The following is a 24,569-nucleotide window of genomic DNA, read 5'->3' on the forward strand; positions in this document are numbered from 1 at the left end:
TGACGTTTCCACATCAGAGTGTGTTTTCTCATTTGTAAAGAATAAAATAGAAAGGGGGGAAAAATGACATCCACGGATGTTTGTGGTGCAGGATGTTCTACAAGCAATTATCAAGAGAATGACAGAAAATTGACCCATTTACTCTGAAAAGTTCTTCATTTCATTTCATGCCCATTTCAGAACACGGCGTTCTTGTGAGGGCGGGGGATAGATTACCAGCGCACACCCCTCCTTCCCTTTAAATGTGTTATAGGTTGAAAAGAAGGAAAACAGCTGCCCTCTGCCAGGTACCTGATGCTTGTTCTGTATGCTCACACAACAATGCCCTCTTGTAGGCCGTAGCATGTGATTTAGTTCTGATCAGACAGGATAATGCATCTGAGGAATAATCACCGTACTCATCTGTGACTGCCTATTTTATTACTGGAGCGAGAGATGAATGCTCTGTGGAAATGCATTGAAACATAATTATGGAGAAACATTTGGATTAAATTGTCTACTGCACAAATAAAAAGTAGCGGGGCCTTGTATCACTATACTGCATTGTACCCTCAGGGAGAATCATTGTGCCACTAATGGCAGCCATGGGAGGGCTGAATGATACAAGTCACCACCTGAAAATGGCACAAGGTAAAAATGGCCACCTCTTTTCAGACATTTTCCATTATTTCAGTGGAGTGGGTGATACATGGTCAGTAGAAAGCATAGTTGTCCCTTTCTAAGCTCTACGAGACAATAGAGTCTAGTGAAGACAAGGAGAATGAGGCCGAGACAGATCCATAACTCGCAATCTTCAAGAACGCAGAATGGTGCTCTATTGTGGGAAGATTTGGTAAATGCTGATGTACGGGTAAGTAGTGCACAGCTTTCCTAGTTCCAAGGTGCAGGGTTATAGTATCTGATACTGGTGCTCGAAGTATGTAAACAGGACCCTCACTTCTTTTGGTATCTGTTGAGTTATGTTTATTCTGTAATGTCTTTATTGTCTGTACAAGTCCTCTCAAATGTAAAGTGCTGAGGAATATGAAGGCGCTATAGAAATAAAATTATTATTATTATTATATACCACATAATAACTAAATAACCAAATACAACAATGCAAAATGGGAAACCAAGGTACTAACCACACTCAGTTTAAAGCGTAACCATTGTTTTAATTTGTACTAAATAAATGAATAATACGCAAGAAAATAAGAAACTTAGTAATATATCTTATCTTTGTCCTCTAGGACTGATCATTGGTTCCCAAAACCCCTAGTACTGGATTAAAATCTGTATTCAGCGAAGACCGGTTGTTACATTACTGAGATAGGAGATGGCAGTTACTATTGATAAAATTCAATGGTGGGGGAGAGTGGAGAGGAGGGTGGAGCTATAGGCAAAGCTCCTCCCTCCCCCTCCCAGCTACCAATAATCTTACTAATGGCAACTGCCATCTCCAATCTTGGTAATGTAATAATTCTTCACCGAATACAGATTGTACCTAAGAATTGAGAATTTTGAGAAGACCAGACCTGGCGGAGAAAGACGCAGATTTCTCTGATAAGATATATTATAAAGTTTCCTATTTTCATGTGTACTACTGATTTATCAAATAAGAATTAAAACTACAGTTACTTTTTACGCATCATCTTTCATATCGTCTGTACTGAAAATTCTGCACCTTGCGAGTCACAGAATAGTTAATCGGGTTATAGGCTAGGGCTACATGGCGACTTGTGGTGGCACAAATTAAGATGGCAAATATTCTGCCTCTTGCAACTAATCAGAGAATGTACAGAAATTCAGCAGCTGAATTTCCTCCAACTCATGGGCTGCATGTTTACCAACTTACAGGTGACAAAGGGAACATTTAATTAATTGTAATTCACTATCCACTATTAATTGTGATTTAGTAGCACACTGTGTAGTCCAAGTCGAAAAGTGGCCATATATATTAATGAAATGAATACCAGGCAAAACCACTGGCTATAGCAGCCAACCATTTACGGCATTTTTCAGACTATAAGACGCACTTTTTTCCTCCAAAATTTTGGAGGAAAATGGGGGGTGCGTCTTATAGTCCGAATGTTGGAGGGGGGTGGTGTGATTATACATGTGAGGTGTGGGGGGAGCGGTATCGGTGGAGGAGCGGGGCACAGGAGGCTGCAGCCTACACTGTCCCTGCTGCTAAAGAAAATGAATATTCACTGCTCCCCACGCCCATGGGGAGCACTGAATATTCATGCTCCTTAATAGCGGTACACAGTGTAGCCACGCTGCGGCTCTTGCTGCTGCCGGCTATTTCCTGTGCCCGCTCACTAAAGGTCATGAATATTCAACCTCTCTCCACCGCTGTGTGCCGGCTATGAAGGAGAGTGAAGTCACTGCTCCCCGTGCACACAGACCCGGCGTGGGGAGCAGTGACTTCCGGCAGCTGATCTCTCCTTGTGAGCCGCGCATGGCAGTGACGTCATGCGCTGCTCACATGGAGAGATCAGTGCGGACAGACAGGACGCAGCGCTGGAGGAGAGAACAAAGGTGAGGAGTGTTTATTTTTTTAATGTGCAGCATGATGGGGATTAGGGGGACCATGCATACCAGTATAGGGATTAGGGGTGCCATACATACCAGGATAGGGATTAGGGGTGCCATGCATACCAGGATAGGGATGAGGGGTGCCATGCATACCAGGACAGGGATGAGGGGTGCCATGCATATCAGGATGGGGATTGCTGTGCCATGCATACCAGGATGGGGATTAGGGGCGCCATGCATGCAAATACGGTAATATGTTTAGGGGTGCCCCAACTCTCCTTAACAACAGATACCAGGGTAAAGAAGGGTCCCACATGATGGATTTCAATAGCCAATCCTTTTGCTCTCACATAAAATAAGCTGCTGCCAGATATCTCTACTGGCAACTCATCTCTTCTTGTCTATCCACAGACATGCAAGCTCAGCCGAGCATGCATGTGTTTAGTGGAAGAAGCAGTGGCTAGAATCTAGAGTGTGTAGCCAGCTTTGCACTCCATACAACACTCACATTAAACAGGTATGCAACTCAACAACAGCCATGAAAATATTGGGATTCATTTAGAGCCAATAAATAGAAGACAACACAAAGTAGCTAGAGAGTTGGCTTCTCTTTAACTTGGCAAATTAGCGTTCCTGCCACTATATATAAGTGGAGATTGAATGAAAATGTCAGCTATTTAGATTGTGACAACAATACAGCATCTCTGTGAAGTAATTAGCGAGGATAGCCATTATTTATTTAAATTAGTGGCAGACTTCGCAGCAGTCTCGATGCCGCTTGCCAACTTGGCTGGGCAGCAACAAATGTGGGAGAAAAAACAACGTTCTCCTGACAGAGACGAGAACACAATTTACTGACAGCGGCAGCAGAGTGTATATCTTATTACAGATCATGGCTGGGAAACATTTATCAACATGGCCCTTTAGTATTTCTGTTGATTTTAATCTGTGTCTTTAGTGCTTACTTTTAATAGGATAACATCTGTACCTTTGGGGAGGAAAGAAAGCCAAGCTTCCAATAGATTCCCCGTTTTAGAATTTCAGGTCTTTGGACATTACTTGAAGGAACACCAGAGGGCAATAACTGCAAGAAAATCATCACTCCTCAAACACTATTCCGCTCATGTACAAAGTGTTACCACTTTCAGTGACTTGATGACATTTTTTTGTGACTAGACGGTAGACTATAGTTACTCCAGTCTACCCCAAACATATACAATAAGGCATCTTACAAGTTATCTTTATTAGGTCCTAAATTGTTAAACTATTTATAAAAAAACAAGAATATTGGCAAAAACTGCACAGACTGACATGGAAACAAAAAAGCAGATAAAAGTAGGTTTATTCCAGTAACAAAAATTTGGATGCTTGCAGTGTACTCTATGGCGCATGAGTCAGGGGAAACAACTAAAAGGAAGGAGGGGCAGTGCCAGCAACCCACACTACCATGGGCAGGATATTTAGATACAGGTCAAGGACAAGAACCTCATTCTTTGCCCCAGGTGAAGTTAAGGAAGCACTCTGTTTATCACACTGTGCACACGTCTTGTAGATCGTTGACCTAATTCTATGTAGGATCACCAAAGACTAACACAGACAGAAGAGGGCCCCTGTGCAAGAACAATATATGGACCCTTCACAGTCTAATAGTTCATCATAATGTACCCCTTTATCTGTCTGTGACAAAGCTACTTGCTGCTACATGAGTTTTGCCTCCTGTTATCTTCTCTTCAGTCTCCATCTTGATTCCTAGCTTGCAGTCTGCATGGTCTTCCTCTATGCCCTGCTATAAATCTCATGATTTTTGCAAGCTATTTTTATTCAGCGTGCAGCCAAGCCTATCAATATTTGCCTTGTAAACTAGGGCCTCTGTCCTAGTGGGGTGCACTTATATAGTGTTGGGCAGCCCGTCCAGTCTAATAGTATGAGCGTCACTAATAGGCTGTAAGCCAGACACTGCACTACCTGTGTGAACAGCACCCTATACAAGCCTTTATTGTGTGCAATTTTAATACTAAGCAATCACCCCCTCCATGAACTGGCAGGTTGTGATTGATTGTCTCATCAGTATTTTGCACCTATATTGCAGCATCCTGAGTGCATTAGTTCTGAGATCTGAGCAGGTAAATACTGCTGCCCTTTATTGGTGTGTGAATTCTTGAATTTTTGGGGGAATTTTAACTCCTTTTTGTGACTTTGCTTTTAATGCATTAATCCCTCCACTTTCAAAGCAGCGATTGCAAGTCTAAAGTAAAGAGTTTACAAGCACGTGTTCCTTTGCCTAGGAGTCTGGCAACTTCTGAAAGATTGAAGAGTTGGCGTTAACCTTGGTGATGAGCAGGAAACTACAGAATTAAAAATTTCTCTGCTCTTCAAAATAAAGAGGATTTTTAATAATTAGTAAATTGAAAAGCTGATTTTTCAAGTTCTTGGCAATTTTACCAATTTACCAAGAAGAGACAACCCATTACATCCTTACCGGTTTTGCAAGCATATAGAGTTTAGACCTTTCAGGAAAAGAAATATCTGTTGCCTGTGAGGACACCTCGAATATTCCAACTATGGAGCAGATTCTTCTAAGTAGAACCAAGCCTCTGTAGTAGTTATAGAACTCTTTTATAGCAGGGACATGACTACATTTGCCAGTTCCAGTCATTAGAACACCAATAAGTCATATTAATGATCCATCCATAAAGGAAACAATTACAGTAATTCTGGATCTAGTGGTGCTACGCAGTGCAGGGGCAGTGATAGAGCATGTACAAAGCTTGTAAGTGCTTTCTAGTGAGCTTGTAATCAAATGCACTGAACCTTGGCCTGATGGCTCAAGCACGCTGTTAGCTCCCAATCTCATAAAGCTTGCGTGCCTCTGTGCCCCTCTGATGCTGCAGGTGCACAGTTCAGGGCAGCGGCAAAATGATGCTGCTGGTCTACATCCAGAAATCACAAAGCCGACTTTGCTCAGTTGTGGTTTGCTCCTGAAAACAAAGGATGGGAAACTTCTTTGAAGAATATATAAAAAAAAAAAAAAAGGTGTGGACAACCCCCTTAAACGGCTGTCCCATGAGGTTAAGTTGGACTCCTCGACTACAGGAATTTCTGCAACTGAAAATCTGTTCTATCCATCTGAATGGTGGCGTTTAAGTGAAATCAGACAATTGTATAACATCCTGCAGCAAAATCATCTGCATTGTGTGAATTCACTCTAATGGTTCCCCATATTCAAATCTACACAGAAGTTAGATATGCTGGGTACAGGAAAGCTCCTGCATATTTTATTATTAGCAGAAAGAGTAGGAAAAGAAAGAAATGTGGCAGGAGGCTTCCTTTTTTTTTTTCAATTCAGAAAACTGGCTTTGAAATGACCATTCACCACTGACAGCTAGTCTACATTAGTAAATACTTGTATTCCTCAGGGGATCATGCAGGAACATCTTTTCTCATCAGTTTGTGTTCTGCAGCTCCTCTGATGAATACATTGACCACTGGGTTATTGGATGTGTCCCCCTACATAGTTAACATTTTCCAATCAGTTCCGACTATGTAGGGAATACACCAATTTGAAAAAGACCATGGTAATATCCAGTTTTCACTTTATTATAAATTTCTAAGAATAAAAACAGAGAAATTACAACGAAAAGTTATATGAAAGCTGCTCCATTATTGTTATTTCATGGACAATACAAGTAATTTCTAGAACAGAATATGTCAGGAGTGCAGACGAATCAGAAATCAACCATGCCATTGAGATTCTTAAGGCCCCCAACACAGACTAATCGGACAAACCCACCATCATCAGTGGGATCAGTCAACAGTCTAATGTCCATGGGGGCCTCCAAACTCTCCCGCTACAGATGATGTCAGGGGAGATATGCATCCAGCATATCTGATCTCGGACTGATTCTTTTGTTATCGGCGAGATAAGTCACTGCCAGAAGAGTCTTGCAGTGGCTCTCTTGTAGTGAACACAAGGGCGCGTGTCAAAGCGAGCATTCCTGTGTATGGAGAAGTCGATGTGTATGCTGGCCGAACAATCAGCTAGACCAGGGTTCCCCAACTCCAGTCTTCAAGGCCCACCAACAGGTCATGTTTTCAGGATTTCCTTAGTATTGCACAGGTGATAATTCCATCATCAGCACAGGCAATAGTTACATCACCTGTGCAATACTAAGGAAATCCTGAAAACATGACCTGTTGGTGGGCCTTGAGGACTGGAGTTGGGGAACCCTGAGCTAGACCATCGTTCAGCTGACAGTTGTCTATTGTGTGTGGGGCCCTTAATGCTCTAATTCTAAAGCATTTCAATGAACCAAGGCAAAAACAGTCTCGTGCAAATGTTCCATATAGGGGAACTTTAAGAAGACCTGATTGCATTGTTCTAGTTGGTCAAGACAGAATAATCTTAAAATGTTAGGTAGTAGTTTGGGAAATAGTAATTTCTACAGATATCTTATGTTTTCTAGATGACCGCATACAATTATTACTAATATTAACAGTCCTTAATTCCAAGTTGCTGCACATATGAAAAAGGTTTAAAGGGGTTGGCCACCTCTTTTTTACTTGAACAACAGTCCAGGAGGGCAATAATAATAATAAAACTAACCATATACTTCCTTACTGATCCTGCGCCACTCCTTATTTATCTTCCAGCCAGGTCGGTGCAACTCCTGCAGCAAAACAGTGTCCATACTTATAAATGATGTGGCCACCGATTTGTTGCAACAGTCGTATGCCAGCCAGGCCAGAAGAAAGGAGACATGTGCAGGGGCATGGAGAAGCTACAGGGGAACGTTAGGCAAGTATATTATTTTTAAAGCGCACCGTGCCCGTAATGACAGGTGTGGGCAACCACTTTAAGTGGTAATAAAGGGAGTGATCGAATACTACAGAGGGACAGCAGACCCTGCCAGCGATGGCTTACCATCAATAAGCATACAATTATGGATCTTGTCACAGCATTTTAAAGGTGCAAAGACCAAAAATGTTCACCTTAAAAGCTGTGCATTGTGCAAGTAAAGACCCTTCCTATCGAAACATACATTTAGCGACAAAACAAAAATACAGAAGCATTATCCTCAAGGTCACAGAGCTCATTATAGGTTATGCTTTAAGTGCAGTTAAACCTTCTAATGTCCTTCCGCCCTGAAAAAAGAACATTAGGTGAAAACACATGAACTGTTAACTACCAAGTTGTACAATGCAAATCTTACTTAATAAAAATGAAAACCCAGGTCTCTCTGCCAAGCCTCTCTGTTTCTGTCCTTGATCTATTTCAAAATGTTAATGGCATAAGACTGTGACTAATGATAATTTCTTCCTAGGCGGAAATGAAAGCCAATATTGCAGAATAATGGCAACGCAAGATCTGCACAAACTGTTATTGAGGGCGCACCAGAATTTAGAATGGCATTTTACTGTACCTGGATGGAGCAAAGAACAAAAAGATAAAAATGACAAAACAAAATGGCTTTAAAGGGGTGTACTATGAATGCAATGTATGACCTATCCACAGCACAGGTGATACCATGTTGACTGTTGTGGTCAAACTACTGGGATCTCCCCATTACTGTCAAGAACTCAGGAAAGATATGACGCATGCAGAGACCATGGCTGCAAGGATTTTTACCATTTTCTTTTTATTTCATTCCTCCACTGCCACTAATTGTGATAGAAGGCACAATTCATCACTTATCGCACTTACTCCAAAGCCATGCCTTTCTTATGACCAGGCCCATTTGTCTGCCCGGCTCTAGGAGATCAACACGGTCTAACAGCACAGGAAAACTCTATACAATTCACCCATTAAAACTTCTATGTAAATGAGTGACGCGCACCCTGAAAGACTAATCACTGCTGTAGAAAAACTTGGTGGTCCAACATCACAATCGTCTTGTCCCTCCAGTGAGGTCTACTGGTTGGCACCGCTTTACTAGGGGATATCAAACAAGGGTATTTCAACTTAAAGATTTCTCACAACACTCCTCTGATACTTACCAAAATATATTAGAAAATATAAATCATGTTTTGCTTTAAATTATAAATATAACTTAGAAGCCATCTTTTGTTGGATAGAAGATAACCCTTAGGGTGCTTTCACACGTTTGTTGGTCCCGTTAGGGCGCATGTCTGAACCCCCACGCAAAACGGGATTCAGGCGTATCCGCAAATGGGACTGATTAACATGTGTCAAAATGTAATGTGAAAGCACCCTTACAGTAAACCATGTAACCACAACTGATGCAAATAGTTGCTACTTGAGTTGGTCTATAAATGATGACTGTATGGAAGCAGTAGGTTTTACAGGGGACTAGAGGGAGACTATACACAGTAGATCTAATGCCAACTATCCAATACGTATATGGGTTTCCAGACTCTCGTGTTGGATTTCAGTATGTCCAATTCAGAAGAATCTGGCATTGACTTGTGAAAACTCATGCATGTTTACATGTGTATGGAAGAAGGACGACCGAATGTTGGCCACCTTTATATAAATGCACACTATAGACAATGTAACCGTTTTTCTTAAAGAATAATATGCATGCTATCACAATTTGTTTTCTACATTCTAATGTCTTGAATCAGCTGATAGCTGTCCTACAAACCGTACTCGGAGAATAAGCAGACTAATAGAGGCAAGAATAAGTAATGGCCGAGGCACTTGGAGAACAATATATCGTTCCATTTAGGAAAACAAAACAAAACTATAACCACATGACAGAAAGAGTAAGTGTTTGAGAAACAATAAAGAGTGATTTAGTGGCATTAATAAAAGACGGCTAGAACTAGCATGTTGCCATTAAAGTAATTAATAGGTCATAAAAATGGTGAAATGAAAAGTGAAGATCGCTTCAGTTACTGCCTCTTTCTGAGTTGGTTTTGACCTTAACTTTTTCGGCTTTCTGGCATTTCTTTGTCACTATACAATGACCCAGCGTCTATATGGTGATGTCACGCCAAGTATGCCATTACCACCAGTGAATCAAAAACTCTGTAGCTGATTATCTTCTCATCTGCAAAAACAATAAAGGCTCGGAAGAAAAAAACCCGAATGGTATTATCAGACGCAGGGAGCTCATTTAGCCCACAGTAAACGTAATTGAAATATTTATTGGCTGTAAAGTGAGAAGGGATTGAGAATATGATTGCATTATTCAGACAAGATTCAGAAATTTTTATCTACTCAAACTTTACAAATGAGACAGTCGGGGGTAAGAAAAGACCCCTGAAGTAAGGGAAGAAATATCAGCAGCCTACAGGCACTAAAAGACTGATGGGGGCCATTTATATAAGAGATTATACAAAATGATGCTGTATAATCAACTACATGAACAGATTTTCCGGGGATTAAACAACCTAAAACAGTATCTTTATTATGTCTCCACTGCAGTGTACCACATCTCTTACTGTATGTGGCCTGTATGACCATAGGAAAGGGAATCAGTCACATCAGCACGCCTATATGACCACATGGACTCTCACAGTCTCCAATATACACAACCCCAATTCTGCATGTTCCCCAAGACCACACGAGGACAATTCTTATTGTTGGTATCTCCGGTACTGTGTGTGGGAAGAGAGATGTGCCTGTGTGTCATTACACTAAACATACAACACGGTAGCAGGTGAATGAACACCTACAATGCCATTTTTTCTAATTTGTTCATCACAAATGTACGCATTTCACAACTGCAATTGAAGGCACAATTGTCAGAAAAAGTCTCTGTGTTGAGTACAATCTACTGTGATGAATCTGTTCAGTGAGACATTACGGACACTATGCCCTCTGGAGAATTGTGCCCATAAATATGTAAATTTGATTGAACGGAAAAACTTCCACCATGTCAATGCAACCATGTAATCATCAGTGTGGGAGGAAGCTGAAGAAAGCAGGAGGACAGCGGAACCTCGTAAGGATGTGGATATTTTAGACACTGACCCACAAGTCCTTGCAATACTGCATAAGTTATGGGCTGGGGATAAGTGTTTGCCGCACATACAAATTGTCATTTTATTGGTTAATACACCATTTTGTTATGAAAGTACATTAAAAGCAAGGCGTTATTATAAATGTGAGCTGGCAGTCTTAATCCATAGAACCATGTTTCTTACCAAAGTGTTTATTATTTTATTTTCCAATGACCAAGTGCCGTGCAATCCTTTAAATGCAGATATCTGAAGAAAATGAAAGATTATGGCCCATTACTCACAGATTCAGATGTTAAACCATTTTAGGAATTTTCAACAGTGGCACCTCGAAAGATGAGATTTACCGTATTGGTAAAAAGGCAAAGTCTACAGAGGCAGAAGACTTAAAAGTGTAGTTTCCGAAAACCTCTTGACACGTGACAAGGACACGTTAGACACTTCGATCAATAAACGTCTACGTGCCGAGACCACCATCAATTCCTGAAATTAAAGGTCTGCGTGCCGAGACCACCATCAATTCCTGAAATTAAAGGGCAGTTCCCAGCTGAACTCTCTATTAAAGAGGTGTACAAATACTTTTTATGAGCCTCTACTTCTCCCTCTTCATTTCTGCACTTGGTGAGGGTCTTGTGACCGGGACCCTTACTGATCAAGCAATTTTTCTAAAGCTAAAAAGTGCACAATAAAAAAAATTGCCATAAAAGTAAAGTGAAATTAAATTTTTGCAAAGAATTTAAATGTTAAATCAGTTTTTATGCAACATCTATAACGTAAAAGAATGATATATTACTGTCCATGTAATATAACTGAACAGATTGCTCAAATATTCATATTTTTTTTTTTTTTTTTTTTTTTAAAGTTGCCGTTTAGACGTAAAGTCCTCAGAATTCTGGAATAATGGTCTTAATGATGCCATTGAGCGGTTTAAATTGAAATTACACAGTGCTGGAAATAACAGTAACAACACTTCTCATAAATTACTCTCTAAACATCACACAACAGGGACATTTTTAGCATTTCGCCACCCAAATCTGTAAAATTACAGTTTCCCTTATTATGGCCAAAACTGTGATTAAGCAGATTTTAAACTAAATTGATCATCCTCATTTTAAAGCACATTTTATTGTGAGCACACAAATAGTTCTGCTCTTAATGCTATTCATTGCCAAGTGTAGTGTTAGAGCAAATATTTTATTTCACTAAAAGGCCTGACGACACATTTATAATGAAGCACCTTTGTACTGCACAGCGCTTAGGACTGTGACATAAGTCCCATTTATAACGGCCACAGTCAAGGTGACTGGCTGATGGGTTAATGGGCAGATTAAACGGAACCTGTCATTAGATTCTTGCTGCCCAAACAACGGTCAATAGGAATCTGAACATGGCTGTGTGATTTCATCCAGGTATTTCTTTTTGAGAACTAATGTGGCATTTCAGAGAAAACAGGTTAAAAAGCCAGTCAGGAATTATAGGGAGAGAACGGACTAGTCCGATATGCCCCAAAGGTCTCTATGTATATACAGTACAAGAGAGTCCTGTCAATCTACCTGTAGCCGACCGGTTCCCTTTAAAAGGAATCTGTCAGCAGATTTTTGCTATGCAATCTGAGAGCAGCATGATGTAGGGGGCAAGACCTTGACACCAGCAATTACTTGCTTGCTGTTGCTTTGATACAATCACAGTTTTCTCAGCTGCTGATGTAGCAGTGTTTTAAATGCTGAGCCCTGCATAACCCCGCCCACACCACTGATTGGCAGAAAAGCTGCTAACTGGTGGTGGGGGCAGGGTTACACCGGGCAGTTGACTAGGAGGCATGAGACACCTAGTCTTGTAGTGATAATTTTCTGATAAAACATAGATTTTATTGAAACAGCAACACACAGCCTACTAAGTGACGTCACTGGAATCAGGTTCTTAGCCCCTACATTATGCTGCTCTCAGATTACATTGTAAAAACATGACGATAGATTCCCTTTAAAGGCAGTCAGACATAAAAGTTAGTGACTAAAGGAAGGGCAGTCAGTGGGCCAGTGTGTAATTGTTAGTTTTTAGCAGTTTAATCAAACACTTTCAGAACACAACTCCAACTCATCTTCACTTACTAATTTTGGATATATGAATGTATACTGAATATACTGATATGGATTTATGGTGTCCATGTATGATATGGAGTCATATGCGGTAAACTCCTCCTAGTACTATTGTTAATAGAGTTCCCAAAACTATAACTATATAGAAAATTAATGAGCTCTATAAAATAGGCCTCATAGCCTAATGAGGTTTCAAATCGAGTAATGTTTTAAAGGGGTAGGCATTCTAATTCTGGACATATAAGGCATAATCAAAGCATATACCATAAATGCCTACAGGCTGTATGTGCCAGAATTTCCGGCAAATCACAAAACATGGATAGGATAGGGCAGCACACATGAAATTGATACAAAGGCTTGCTGGGCCCTATACATCCTAATAGATCAGAGGGGTAACAACTCCTTTCAGGCATTTATCATCACAGGATATGCCACAGATGGCCTAGATGGTTATACCTCTTTAATACAATGATGCTTCACTTGCTGTTCACGGTCTAAACCCACCGATAAACACATTGTGATATGATGAGGAATTGTGGAAAATGACAAACTCAATTCTACTAAATATAAATGATGTTTTATAGTAAGTGGTTTAAGATATATCAATTTCCTCCAACTACTTTAGTTATCCTGTTCATCACTTACTTGACCCAAAGAAAAGGAAAAAGTAATGAACAAACGACACTACAGGCAGAGAACGTCAACTTCATAGAGTGCCAACCGCAGACCAATGTAAAATCAATTGCGATGGCAACGCTCCATTGAAAGGCAATTTATCGTTATAGTGTCTTAGCTACTGTACATGTAGGATGAGTGAAGTACTAATTAAATGTGGATGTTAACAGTTAACAATACAGAAAAGCTCTAATATAACTGGCTATTCAATGGGAATCACAAGAAACACTGTTTGCTTAAAAGAAAAAAAAAGCCTGGTCTATCGGAGCCAAACAGGGCATCATTTAACCTTGTACTCATCTTCTCATAATGCTGTCTTTGGAAACAAGACAACTGGCTGGAGTCTGCACTTTTAATCTTTTAGAAAGAGTCTGAACTTAGATCATTCATATTTTTATGTGCCAGGTACTTGAAACCCAAATGTGCAAATTAAAAAAAAAAAAAACTTACTAAAAAGTCAAAATGAAAGTCACAAAGTGGAAGAAACCTTCTTTTATCTGTGATTGATCATTTTGGCACTCAGCTTTCAGAATGAAGGTAATAAGTTTGGTTATTCTTACACTGTGGAATGGTCAGGACAGTATAGGGGCATTGGTTACTAAATTCCAGTCCTCACGGCCCCCAACAGGTCATGTTTTTAGGGTTTCCTTAGTATTGCACAGGTGAGAGAACCTGTGGCAGTTTCTGATGTCTTGATAATAATTCCATCACCTGAGCAATACTAAGGAAATCCTAAAAACATAACGTGCTGGGGGCCGTGAGGACCGGAGTCTGGGAAACACTAGTATAGGGTCGCCTGCACAGCGGGACACATCAGTAATGGATGTTATTGGGGGTAACGGGGAGGGAACATGCAGTTCTCATTGGGCTCTTGTACTCCGTACAAAGGCTGTGGCCTCCCTTTCTTTCAGCTGTGCATTGCATTTACAGTGGTGTGAAAAAGTGTTTGCCCCCTTCCTGATTTTCTATTATTTTACATGTTTGTCACACTTAAATGTTTCACATCACAAAATAAATTTAAATATTAGACAAAGATAACACAAGTAAACACAAAAAGCAGTTTTAAAATGAAGTTCTTTATTAAGGGAAAACGAAATCCAAGCCTACAGGGCCCTGTCTGAAAAAGGTATCCCCCCCCCCCCCTTTGTTTTAAGGGGGGAGGGGGAGGGAGATATGTCTTTCAAATTAATTAACTGTGGTTTATCAAAACTTTTGGAAGCTGAGCTCAATTTCCCTAGCCACACAAAGGACTCATTACGGCCTTACCTGTTCTCAATCAAGAAATCACTTAAATAGGACCTGCCTGACAAAGTAAAGTAGACCAAAAGATCCTCAAAAGCTAGACATCATGCTGCGATCCAAAGAAATTCAGGAAAAAATGAGAAGCAAAGAAATTGAGATCTATCAGTCTGGAGAAGGTTATAAAGCAATTTCTAAAACTTTGGGACTCCAGCGAACCACAGTGACAGCCATTATCCACAAAAGGTGAAAACATGGAACAGTGGTGAACCTTCCCAGGAGTGCAGCGATGACTCATATACAGTGGTGTGAAAAAGTGTTTGCCCCCTTCCTGATTTCTTATTCTTTTGTTTGTCACACTTAAATGTTTCAGATCACAAAACAAAATTTAAATATTAGAGAAAGATAACACAAGTAAACATAAAATGCAGTTTTTAACTGAAGGTCTTTATTATTAAGGTAAAAAAATCCAAACTTACAGGGGCCTGTGTGAAAAAGTGATTGCCCCCTAAATCTAATAACTGGTGGGGACACCCTTAGCAGCAACAACTGCAATCAAGCGTTTGCGATAACTGACAATAAGTCTTTAACCCTAGAACGCATGACCATAAAAATCTACTTTTTCACATACCTGGGGCCTTTTAGGCCCGTGTGCAAATAACATGGAATAACTCAAACAAAAATGACAAACAACTATATACCTGAGGAATACCTAGAGTTTCAAAATTCTAACTAAAGTAATCTTGCAGAAAATAGAAAACAATTAACAGGGCGGGCCTGCGAGGCCCCAGGTATGCGTTCTAGGGTTAACAATGAACTGGAGGACTTTTGGCCCAATCATCTTTGCAAAATCATTGTAATTCAGCCACATTGGAGTGGTTTTCTAGCATGAACCGTCTTTTTAAAGTCATGGCACAGAAACTCAATCGGATTAAGGTCAGGACTTTGACTGGGCCATTCCAAAGTCTTAATTTTGTTTTTCTTAAACCATTCAGAGGTGGACTTGCTGGTGTTTTGGATCATTGTCCCGCTGTATAACCCAAGTGTGTTTCAGCTTGAGGTCATGAACAGATGACCAGACAAATTTCCTTCAGGATTTTTTGGTAAACAGTAGAATTAATGGTTCCATTTACCACTGCAAGTCTTCCAGGTCCTTAAACAGCAAAATAGCCCTAGACTACCACACTTCCACCACCACATTTTACTGTTGGTATAATGTTCCTTTTCTGAAATGCTGTGTTACTTCTACACCAGATCTGATGGGACATTCACCTTCCAAAAAGTTCAATTGTTGTCTCGTCAGTCCACAGAGTATTCTCTCAAAAGTCTTGCTGATCATCAAGATGTTTTCTGGCAAAACTGAGATGAGCCTTTATGTTTTTTTCGCTCAGCAGTGGTTTTTGCCTTCGAACTCTGCCATGCATGCCATTTTTGCCCAGTCTCTTTCTTATGGTGGAGTCATGAACACTGACCTTAACTGAAGCAAGTGAGGCATGCAGTTCTTTGGAAGTTGTTGTGGGGTGTTTTGTGACCTCTTGGATGAGTCGTCGCTGCGCTCTTGGGGTAATTTTGGTTGGCCTGCCACTCCTGGGAAGGTTCACCACGGTTCCATATTTTCACCATTTGTGGATAATGGCTCTCACTGTGATTTGCTGGAGTCCCAAGGCTTTAGAAATGGCTTTATAACCTTTTCCAGACTATTAGAGCTCAATTACTTTGTCATTTGTTCCTGAATTTCTTCGGATTGCAGCATGACGTCTAGCTTTTGAAGATCTTTTGGTCTACTTCACTTTGTCAGGCAGGTCCTATTTAAGTGATTTTTTTTATTGAGAACAGGTGTGGCAGTAATCAGGCCTGTGTGTGGCTAGGGAAATTGAGCTCAGTTTCCCAAAGATGTGATAAACCACAATTAATTTATGTTTTAAGGGGGGGGCAATCACTTTTTCACACAGGGCCCTATAGGTTTGGATTTCTTTTTCCCTTAGTAATAAAGACCTTCATTTAAAAACTGCATTTTGTGTTTACTTGTGTTATCTTTGTCTAATATTTAAATTTGTTTTGTGATCTGAAACATTTAAGCGTGACAAACATGCAAAAGAATATGAAATCAGGAAAGGGGCAAACACTTTTTCACACTCCTGTACATTGTTTCTCTTTTTAACACAGCGTTACATACCTCTTATGTGCTGATCCTTTTGGTGTATTGCTGCACAAAAAGTGCTCTATTGACCTTTCAGGAGGTTTAATGTAACTAGTTAATATACATTGTGGATAATTAAATGTCTTGATGTGCCGCTGCAAGTTATAGCATAGTGATGTTTGCTTGTATAATAGAGATCTATTATTGTATACTAGGGGTCTATCACCCTAACAGGGCACTAGAGGTTTCGACATTAGCTCTAATATGAGCTTGCTGTAGTTTGTATTCATTGTATTCATTCAACCTTCTGGTTTTTAAGTTTTAGATTTATATGTTGTCTGTCTTTATTTATTTGACATCCCATTAATAAACATATGTATTTTTGAAGGTGATCGCTTTTGCTTGCCATTGCTTCTTTCTTCTACATTTGACTTCGTTTGGCATGCTTCAGGTTATATATTTGGTGGTTCCCTCTTTGTATCTTCGTACCGTTATCCAAGTAAACTCCCCCATAAAAGCAAAGCTCCTGTAGTATAGCGGATTCACGTCGGTTTAATGTATACTGTAGGCTTTTTATTTCAAAAGTGACACTATGGCCAAATTGCTCATCACTTTTGGATCACTGTCTTAAACATTCAAGACCACTTTCAAGTAATAATAATATGACACATTGCCAAGAAGCTAACGCAACAAATATGGCTGAACCTTCTCTTGTCGGTTTTGCAAAAATAGCCCCCACAAGTGATAGAAAACTGCCAATATCTACTTACTTAAAAGACACATTGTTACCGAAATAGCTGCTCGGATTCCTTATTTACCAACATATAGTAAGCTACTTAATATAGTTAAAAAAAAGAAAAAACCACGTCGATTGACTGATCTTTTCGATTACTGGAAGCAAAGAGCAGAACATTACAGACACACACACAATTACAGTTATGCCACTCAATATTCTCCATACGTTCATTTTGTGGCTTCGCTCCTCTAGATGAATTCTGGTGTGGTACATCTCATAGTTTCAGCTTTATTCTGTGCTATGTTTCTTTCATCATAGTGCTTTAACATGAATTTATGTCATTCATTAAAGGTCATAGGATTGGCAAAAACATGCAAGCTTCAGAAGAGAAAGTGAACAGTGGAGAAGACCCCTGCTTTATATAGAAATGTCAATTCCCATCTTTGAGCCTACAAACTGGATTGGACTACAACGATGCAAAGTCCAGTATGGAGGATTTATCTTCCTCATATACAGAAAAGGGAAGTATAGACTGGTTGAGATGATCAATAGGCAGCTGACCAATGTGACATCGATACGTATTCATTCTCATTAATTGTTAATTATTCTAATTTACTGAGATAATGACTTTGGTGCTTTTATTGTTTGTAAGCCATAATCATCAACATTAACAGAAATAAAACACTTGAAATAGATCACTCTGTTTGTAATGACTCTACATAATATATGAGTTTCACTTTTTGTATTGAAGAACTGAAATAAATTAACTTTTTGCTGATATTCTAATTTAGTGAGATGCACCTGTATATCAGGTGCACAGTCCAGCCTGATCCAGAGTATTGCCTCTTCATGGCTTCCACTTGGCCCTGCATTATCTAGACAATTTTTCCTTTCAGAATATGTGTGTGAATTAATGGAGAAGCAACATAAACTTATGGTTTGTCATGATATCACAGTGCTGTGTTATCGGAGTCAAGACAACCTTTGTGAGCAGCTGTAAATGACTGACAATTGGCTACATAGAAGCCGTTCGTCGGTCGTTTAATAGCCTATTTAGACAGGTCGACTGCACTTATGATACACAAAGATTGATCAATTAAGGGTTGTTCTGTGCAGATAAGACTCACTGCTCTCGGCAGCACATGTCCTGTTTACACCTGATCATGTGCTCCCAAAAACAATGATTTTTTTTTTTTTTTAAAACCGGTCAAAAGATCATTTCACCTACTTATTTGTTCATCAGGCAATCTGCAGACCACTTTCACTGTAAGAATAACGGTAAAAATGAGTTCCTAGGATCATACAGTGAACCTTAAAGGGAATCTGTCAGCAGGTTTTTGATATGTAATATGAGGAAAGCATGAAGTAGGGGTTAAAATACTGAATTCAGCGATGATTCACTTATTAGGCTGTGTGCTGTTTACTTACAATAAAGGTTTTATCACTAGGACTTTATCATTGTCCTGACTAGCTATCTTGTGCCAAGTTGTCTGACCACGCCCCCTCCTGTAATATGCAGCTCACTGTCAATAGACAATATACATAAAAAACGGTGGTGTGGGCGGGGTTAGCTTTCTCAGCTCTGCTGCAATCTACATCTAAAAACTCTGATTGTGTCACAACTGCTGCACCCAGTAAATTAAGTGACACATAGCTTGAATCAGGGTCTCTTGCCCTACATTATGCTGCCCTTAGATAAGGTAACAAAAACCTAGTGACAGATTACGGTTAAGCCATTTGGTTACATGTTGGACAGCTGACTAGAGCATAAAGGGGTTGTTCCCCTGTTAAATCAGAAAATAACTGAAAATTAATCAAGTTATAATGGTGCCGATGATGCAGCCTGTGTAATTGCCTGTGCCAGCCCGTGTAGAGGCGCCTTAGCTGCTGGTCATGCATGTAGTTTCTATGGATCCCACAAAAGTCATCAGGGACAGTGGATGAGAGAGTGGGGGTGAAAGTGAACATTTTCTACTAATGCCACTGACAGGTTAACACAGCTGATTTGTAAGGTGTTCCACTCTGACTGTGCTTTTCATCAAATTAGCCATAGTATGTTCTGAAGCAAAGGGACTTTGCAGTCATCTCAATAAATCACTTCAGTGACTGGACATTATATTTTTTTGTGAGTTTTTTTTTCAGTTTAAATATCCAGCTACAAAACTCATGCTGCACCGGTGTGATTTATTGAGATGAGCTCATTGCTCCTTAGCACATGCATAGAATGAAAAGAATTAGCTGAAGAGTAACATCAAACCAATTTGCAGAACGTAACAGTGCCTGCCAGTGGCATCAGTATAATGCATTTACTTATTCTCCCTTTCATTAATTTCTGTGGACTTCATACAAACAGCAAGCACTGACCATCCGCTAAAGTGTCTCCACATGGCAGGTGAACATGCTGCATCATGGTTTTAGAAGTACGTGTCTTCTTATATACTATTAATTAAAATAATATTTACTTTTGTTAAATTTGGGTGTGCGCAGAGACCAAGGTCTGTTTTTTTTCCTTTTTTATAACATATTATTCTGCCACATGGCTTGCAGCACCCCTTCATGTATATTTTGTTGATTTGTGGTGCCCATACTTTCTTCTTTTTAGTTACACAGGCAGTATCTTCCATTATAAGTTTATCTCTGCAGAGCAACATTTTTATTAAAGACATGCAACTGTAAAAAAGCTTAATTTTCCTTACTCTAGTGATTAAAATGCATTTACATTTGTGGGTTAACCCATCAATCAGTACTTCTAACCAAAAGTAACCAGAGAACTACTGAAAGCATGTATGTAAAATAAAAACAACATTTTCATTTAGCTCAAAATCAGCACAAAAGTGGTAAAGAAAAGAATCCTTCACTTTTTAAGCAGTTTTGATTGTTGTTGAAATCTGAATTATGTTTCACTTTCTCTACATATCCTACAAAACGTAAACCAATGATAATCACTGAAGCGACGTTATACTGAAAGCTGACATGTGTGATAACAGCTGTGATATGGTTTTAAAATTAAGGAATTGAAACTTGCATTGTTTTCTCGCGGTATAATCCCACTGAGTAAAGTTGCCAAGAATTTACTTGGACTAATGAGATGACTAAGTAAGAAGCCTACAAGAATATGGAGCTGTCACTGCAGAGAAGTGAAGAAGGTCATTCAGAGCGAGCAGAAAGCAAATGATAATATCAGTAGTATAAGTCTCCATGATAAATTCACCTCTGAACATTCCTGTGAAGGCATGTCTAACATTCCTCAGGAAACAGCACGTATTTCATGTACATTAAAGTCTAATTTGTTTTCTGTTCGTGGAGAGTAAGTGCAGTGATTGCCGCTCCTAGAACAGGGGGCAAAAATAGAAATATGTTAGTACTTACTATGTAACAGGGCTCACAGAAAGCCTTCTTGTCCACGGCGTAAAACGGCTGCCCACGCAGTTTGCTGTTACAGGTCATGCAGGTGAAACACTCAACGTGAAACACTTGGTCCATAGCTGTGCATCCTGTACCTTCTCCTACAACGTTTTCCCCACAGCGAGAACAGCGACCTAAAACAGGAGAGTGACCATAAAAATTAAGGGAAAATATATATTCTTGTACCGTGTTAGCCAGTAGATAGAAAAATATTTAGATTTGAGAGTCCTCAGTGGTTGATACCGTTTAATGGCTAACTGAAAAGATGGTAACAAGTTGCAAGCTTTCGAGACTACGCAGATCTCTTCATCAGACTAGTATAATGCAAAATCTGAAGAGTCGCATATTTATACACAATAAGACACAAAAATAATGCAATAGATGATACAGGTGACAGAAAGCAGAGTTATTATGGGAGAGAGAAACCGTTCTGGCTATAAATATTTCAGCAGTTAATAGATAAGGAGTGTGAAGGTTTTATTGTCCTGTGACTAGGTCCAGTGTTATGATGCCCCCAGAGGTCTGAGGAGCACATTCCTTAATTGATGTAGAATGACATAAATCCATGTGACACATTCATTCCTGCTCTGAAAGTGTCAAAGGTCATCTCTCAGTTTATATTCGGAGATTCTTCTTTCTCTTTGAGACTTGAAGTTACCTTTTAATACCAGTAATTTCATGTCTTTTATGCTGTGATCAGGGGAACAAAAATGCTTGGCTACAGGTGGATCTTTTCTTTTTTTTTTTTTTTTTTTTATTGTGTGGCGATGATGATTCATCCTTGTCCTAAGTTTTTGCCCTGTCTCCCCTACATAAAGACCCCCAGCTGGACATTTGGTACATATAATTAAGTGCACTACATTAGATGTGATACAGCTGAAAGTACCTGGGAATTAGAAAATAGGAAGGGTACCAAGGAGGAAAAGAATGTGAATAAAATTTAACTTTTAATAAGACTAAAATTATTGATAAAACAAATCATACACATCCAATGGGGATGTATATTGGGCCACTGCTGTGATAGATTATGAGAAGCTATGACCCACAAAGTCCTGAATTCAATGTGACAGCACCAATACAAAATATTCCACAACCAATGTCCCTACAATTAAATGGTTGGGTATTATAAAAATCTCCTATCTAGGGAACCCATCCATCCCCGTCTTTGCCTATCAAAAATTATTTTTATTAAATGTGACGTGTGATGAAGAACATCCTCAATATAAAAGGTGGCTGATATAAAGACCACCAAACATCAACCTCATATTTTATTATATATCAAGTCTGTAGGACTGATATGCTTATGTCTATAGTAAGTAAAAAAGACCGCAGATACACAGTACAGACCAAAAGTTGGGACACACCTTCTCATTTAAATATTTTTCTGTATTTTCATGACTATGAAAATTGTACATTCACACTGAAGGCATCAAAACTATGAATTAACATAGTGTGACCCCAAACACACCTCCAGGCTGTGTAAGGGCTATTTGACCAAGAGGGAGAGTGATGGGGTGCTACGCCAGATGACCTGGCCTCCACAGTCACCAGACCTGAACCCAATCGAGATGGTTTGGGGTGAGCTGGACTGCAGAGTGAAGGCAAAAGGGCCCACAAGTGCTAAGCATCTCTGGGAACTCCTTCAAGATTGTTGGAAGACCATTTCCAGTGACTACCTCTTGAAGCTCATCAAGAAAATGCCAAGAGTGTGCAAAGCAGTCCTCAAAGCAAAAGGTGGCTACTTTGAAGAACCTAGAATATAAGACATATTTTCAGTTGTTTCCTACTTTTTTGTTAAGTATATAATTCCACGTGTTAATTCATAGTTTTGATGCCTTCAGTGTGAATGTACAATTTTCAAAGTCATGAAAATACAGAAAAATCTTTAAATGAGAAGGTGTGTCCAAACTTTTGGTCTGTACAGTATTATTATTCACAAACGCTATTATAACGATGCGATCCTATATTGGGGAGATTTCATGCATGCCAAAGTAATGTCGGCAATGGCAACTAGCACCCCACGATTGAATGGGTGAGCCACCAGCACGTGTCGGTATCTCGCCGGCACATGCGGAGGTACAACACATGAGTTAGAGTGGTCTCCCACACTGAGCTTCCAGACTGATCGTGTGCAGGTGGTACGCACGCGGTCAGTGCCGTTGAATAGAGGCACCCGGTTGCTTTCTTGTTTAGTTTTGTAATGTAGGAGAGGATTCCTTGATATTCTGGTGGCTCTTGTAATCTGGTTCTCAATTGTTCTTGGATGGTAGCCCTGATTCAAAAAGGTCTTTCTGAGGCCATCAAGGTGTTTGTCTATATCCATAGGGTTGGAACATATCCGATCGTATCTGTTGGCTTGGCTGTAGACAATAGAGTTTAACCCTTTCGCAACCTTGGGTTTTGTCGTTTTTGCTTTTTCGTTTTTTGCTCCCCTTGTTCCCAGAGCCATAGCGTTTTTATTGTTTGGTCAATATGGCCATGTGAGGGCTTATTTTTTGCCAACGCCATTACTAGTTTTACCATATCATGTACGGGAAAACGGGAAAAAAATTCCAAGTGCGGTAAAATTGCAAAAAAAGTGCAATACCACAGTTGTTTTTTATTTATTTTTTTACCACATTCACTGAATGCTAAAACTGACCTGCCCTTCTCATTCTACAGGTCATTACGAGTTCATAGACACCAAACATGTATAGGTTCTTTTATATTTAAGTGGTAAAAAAAAAAAAAAAAAAAATAGCGCCATTTTCCGAGACCTGTAGCATCTCCATTTTTCGTGATCTGGGGCTGGGTGAGGGCTTATTTTTTGCGCCGGGCTAACGTTTTTATTGATAACATTTTGGTGTAGATCCGATGTTTTGACGCCCGTTATTGCATTTTATTGCAATTTTGCGGCGACCAAAAAACGTAATTCTGGCGTTTAGAATTTTTTTGTCGTTACGCCGTTTACCGATCGGATTAATTCTTTTTTTATTTTGATAGATCGGGCGATTCTGAAAGCGGCGATACCAAATATGTGTATGTGGGGTCTATTTTTTATTATTTTATTTTTAATGGGGCGAAAGGGGGGTGATTTAAACTTTTATATTTTTTTAAAAACTTTTTTTTTCCACTTACTGCATGCTTCAATAGTCTCCATAGGAGACTAGAAGCAGCAGTTGTCTGATCGGCTCTGCTACATACAGGGGACCAGCAGATCCCCTGCATATAGCAGAATTGGTCCTGTGCTATGAGCGCCGACCACTAGGTGGCGCTCATAGCGACCAGATCATGACAACCACAGGCGTCTGCTGCAGACCCTGGGTTGTCATGCACGCCCATCGGCGACCCGCGATCACGTGACGGGGGTCGCCGGTGGGCGGGGCTTAGGACGTGCTTCCAGGAAGCGCGCGTTAAATGCCGCTGTCGGAGATTGACAGCGGCATTTAACAGGTTAACAGCCGCGGGTGGATTGAGATTCCACCCGAGGCTGTTGCGGGCACATGTCAGCTGTAAGAATCAGCTGACATGTGCTCCGTTCAGTGAGGGCTCAGCGCAGCAGCCCTCACTGAACAGGCAGTACGCAAATGTGCGTACTAATACGGCATGGGCTCTAAAGGGGTTAATGTGTTTTGGATGGAAACTCTCCCATATAAGGTATGTAAGATGGTCGATTGGTTTCCGGTACAAGGATGTCTTTATTTCATTGTATTGTAGCTTGATGATGGTGTCCAAAAAGTTAATTTCAGTACAGGAGTAGTTGAGTGTTAGGTTGATGGCGGGATGAAATCGATTCAAGTGTTCATGGAACGTCTTCAGCTGTTGCTCAGACCCCGTCCAGATGATTAAAATATCGTCA

At 39.9% G+C, this 24,569-nt stretch overlaps 1 protein-coding gene across 5 annotated transcripts in view; it reads right to left on the reverse strand.

Annotated features, from left to right (window-relative positions):
- Nucleotides 1-24,569, reverse strand: part of LPP (LIM domain containing preferred translocation partner in lipoma) — a 281,781-nt gene that overhangs the window by 34,618 nt on the left and 222,594 nt on the right. For all 5 annotated transcript variants that reach the window (XM_073675189.1, XM_073675188.1, XM_073675185.1 and 2 more), the window contains one exon: nucleotides 20,696-20,865. In XM_073675189.1, coding sequence (XP_073531290.1) covers nucleotides 20,696-20,865 — 170 coding nt within the window. The remainder of the gene's footprint in view (nucleotides 1-20,695; nucleotides 20,866-24,569) is intronic.

This window comes from Phyllobates terribilis, unplaced genomic scaffold, assembly GCF_046119375.1.
Source record: "Phyllobates terribilis strain yellow unplaced genomic scaffold, ASM4611937v1 Scaffold_3__8_contigs__length_932513732, whole genome shotgun sequence".
Taxonomy (NCBI): Eukaryota; Metazoa; Chordata; class Amphibia; order Anura; family Dendrobatidae; genus Phyllobates; species Phyllobates terribilis.